This window comes from Monopterus albus, unplaced genomic scaffold, assembly GCF_001952655.1.
Source record: "Monopterus albus unplaced genomic scaffold, M_albus_1.0 scaffold111.1, whole genome shotgun sequence".
NCBI lineage: Eukaryota > Metazoa > Chordata > Actinopteri > Synbranchiformes > Synbranchidae > Monopterus > Monopterus albus.
This window is the reverse complement of record NW_018127991.1, coordinates 544,967-547,631: the sequence shown is the minus strand read 5'-3', so window position 1 is coordinate 547,631 and position 2,665 is coordinate 544,967. Positions and strand designations below refer to the sequence as shown.

Sequence of the window (2,665 nt, the reverse complement as noted above, 5' to 3'; positions counted from 1 at the left end):
TCCTGAGCACTCTGGAGAAGGTTTTCATCCAGGATATCCCTGTACTTGGCCGCATTCATCCTTCCCTCGATTGCAACCAGTTGTCCTGTCCCTGCAGCTGAAAAACACCCCCATAGCATGATGCTGCCACCACCATGCCTCATTGTTGGGACTGTATTGGACAGGTGATGAGCAGTGCCTGGTTTTCTCCACACATACCGCTTAGAATTAAGGCCAAAAAGTTCTATCTTGGTCTCATCAGACCAGAGAATCTTATTTCTCACTATCTTGGAGTCCTTCAGGTGTTTTTTAGCAAACTCCATGCAGGCTTTCATGTGTCTTGCACTGAGGAGAGGCTTTCATTGGGCCACTCTGCCATAAAGCCCTGACTGGTGGAGGGCTGCAGTGATGGTTGACTTTCTTTGACTTTCTACAACTTTCTCCCATCTCCCGACTGCATCTCTGGAGCTCAGCCACAGTCATCTTTGGGTTCTTCTGTACCTCTCTCACCAAGGCTCTTCTCCCCTGATAGCTCAGTTTGGCCGGCCGGCCAGCTCTAGGAAGGGTTCTGGTCGTCCCAAACGTCTTCCATTTAAGGATTATGGAGGCCACTGTGCTCTTAGGAACCTTAAGTGCAGCAGACATTTTTTTTGTAACCTTGGCCAGATCTGTGCCTTGCCACAATTCTGTCTGTGAGCTCTTCAGGCAGTTCCTTTGACTTCATGATTCTCATTTGCTCTGACATGCAGTGTGAGCTGTAGGGTCTTATATAGACAGGTGTGTGGCTTTTCCTAATCACGTCCAATCAGTATAATCAAACACAGCTGGACTCAAATGAAGGTGTAGAACCATCTCTGGGATGATCAGAAGAAATGGACAGCACCTAAGTTAAATATATGAGTGTCACAGCAAAGGGTCTGAATACTTATGACCATGTGATATTTCAGTTTTTCTTTTTTAATAAATCTGCAAAAATGTCATAAATTCTTTGTTTTTCTGTCAATATGGGGTGCTGTGTGTACATTAATTAGGAAAAAAATGAACTTAAATGACTTTAGCATATGGCTGCAATAAAACAAAGAGTGAAAAATTTAAGGGGGTCTGAATACTTTCCGTACCCACTGTATGTGTCTTGTGATCTAGGATTATGGCTAGAGGATGAGTTCAATGAACTACATTTGCCAAAGTATAGGGGACATGTACCTATGGGTGCACTTTCAAGACCTGAGACTACCTACAAGCTGTGCTCACCCCAGGGCTGAGGTTGTTCTTGATTTGCACCCAGTCCAGTGGATTGTTTAAGGGGGAGTTTCCAAAAGAAGCCACATACTGGGGATAGTTTGGTCCTCTCAGAACATCTAGAAGCATCTGGGAGACTAGGGAGCAGTTGGCAGCATCCTCCAGTCTGCAGGAACAAGACAAATCACCATTCAATAATACTTAAGACATGCAAAGACACTGTACAGTACCTGTACACAAGAATAGAAATTGCTGAGTGTGAGGATGTATTGCCTTAATGTGCAGCCAGATACAGAATCCAGACCGAACAGGACAGGGGAGCGCTGATGGGGACCCTGCAAACAATCCTGGTCCTTAGTACTCTGGAGAAGAGACAGTGTGTCTCTGAGGTCGATGCTTCTAATGATCCCAGTGAAGAAGACTGCTAAGGACTAACGTAGGCATATCAGAGTGACATCCCCTTCTCATCAAACACTGAAAAATATTTACTACTGCTGCTTAAGGACATTATTTAATGTTACCCTTCATATTAATGTGACTGTCTACATGAGAGTGAGGAAAATACATTATGGTGGCAGGTAGAGGATATTCTGCTGTCCTTGTTCCAGACAAGAGTGGCAGTCCAACCACGTAACCTGGATTCCCACTGTAGCGGATCGACACTTCCTCACCACCCTGCTATTTAACAGACACAGGACTCAGGACATTACAAACATTTGGCCTCAAAACCACCACATTTTCATGCATTCAGTGGATGTGGATGGCTACATCATCAGAGTACATGTCATGGTCATTCTGTTCTGACGACTGAGAACGAGAAAACTCAAAGGTACATTTTAAAGTGTGTTGATTTAATGGTAAATGAATAAAGTTGCCATTCTGCCCATCTCAATAACCCATAATGACAAAGTGACATTGGAGATTTTTGAATATTGATTATAAATCAAAAACTGAAATCTATCATTTACTTAAGTATTAAATGTGTAAGTACCACTAAGTACTGTATCTACTTCAAATAGTAGGTAGGTTCTTAATACGACATACAGTAGCACTAAGGTTTCATAGCTCTTTTCTGCAAAACACTCGATGATACGTCGACAGTCTTGCTGGGTGACCATACCTGGACAAAGCTAATAAGAAACTCCTGTTTTAGGGGCAGCATTGCTCCATGGACAAATCCAAGCACCAGGGACACGGTCGCATTCACTATCTCACCAGCTGGGTTGTATGTTATTTCATAGGCAACCTGAGGAGACAAAATGTCTGACTGAACTCTTTTTATTGGCAAAAAAACGTCAGTGGTGGGCCGTAGGGGCCAGCAAGGCCTTCTCTGCTGGCCTAAACACTATCAGAAGCACTGAGCTACATTTACAACCAAAATTCTAATATTTGTTCCATGAAATTGTATTAATTTATTCCCAACAGTCTATTCTCTTCGTTTCGTAGC

At 43.2% G+C, this 2,665-nt stretch overlaps 1 protein-coding gene across 1 annotated transcript in view; it reads right to left on the bottom strand.

Annotated features, from left to right (window-relative positions):
- LOC109966441 (tectonic-1) overlaps positions 1-2,665 on the bottom strand; it is a 12,675-nt gene that overhangs the window by 1,484 nt on the left and 8,526 nt on the right. The window contains exons 8-11 of the mRNA XM_020611271.1: positions 2,339-2,464; positions 1,808-1,896; positions 1,492-1,629; positions 1,231-1,384 (exon numbers count right to left, since the gene is read on the bottom strand). Of these exons, the coding sequence (XP_020466927.1) occupies positions 1,231-1,384; positions 1,492-1,629; positions 1,808-1,896; positions 2,339-2,464 (507 nt within the window). The remainder of the gene's footprint in view (positions 1-1,230; positions 1,385-1,491; positions 1,630-1,807; positions 1,897-2,338; positions 2,465-2,665) is intronic.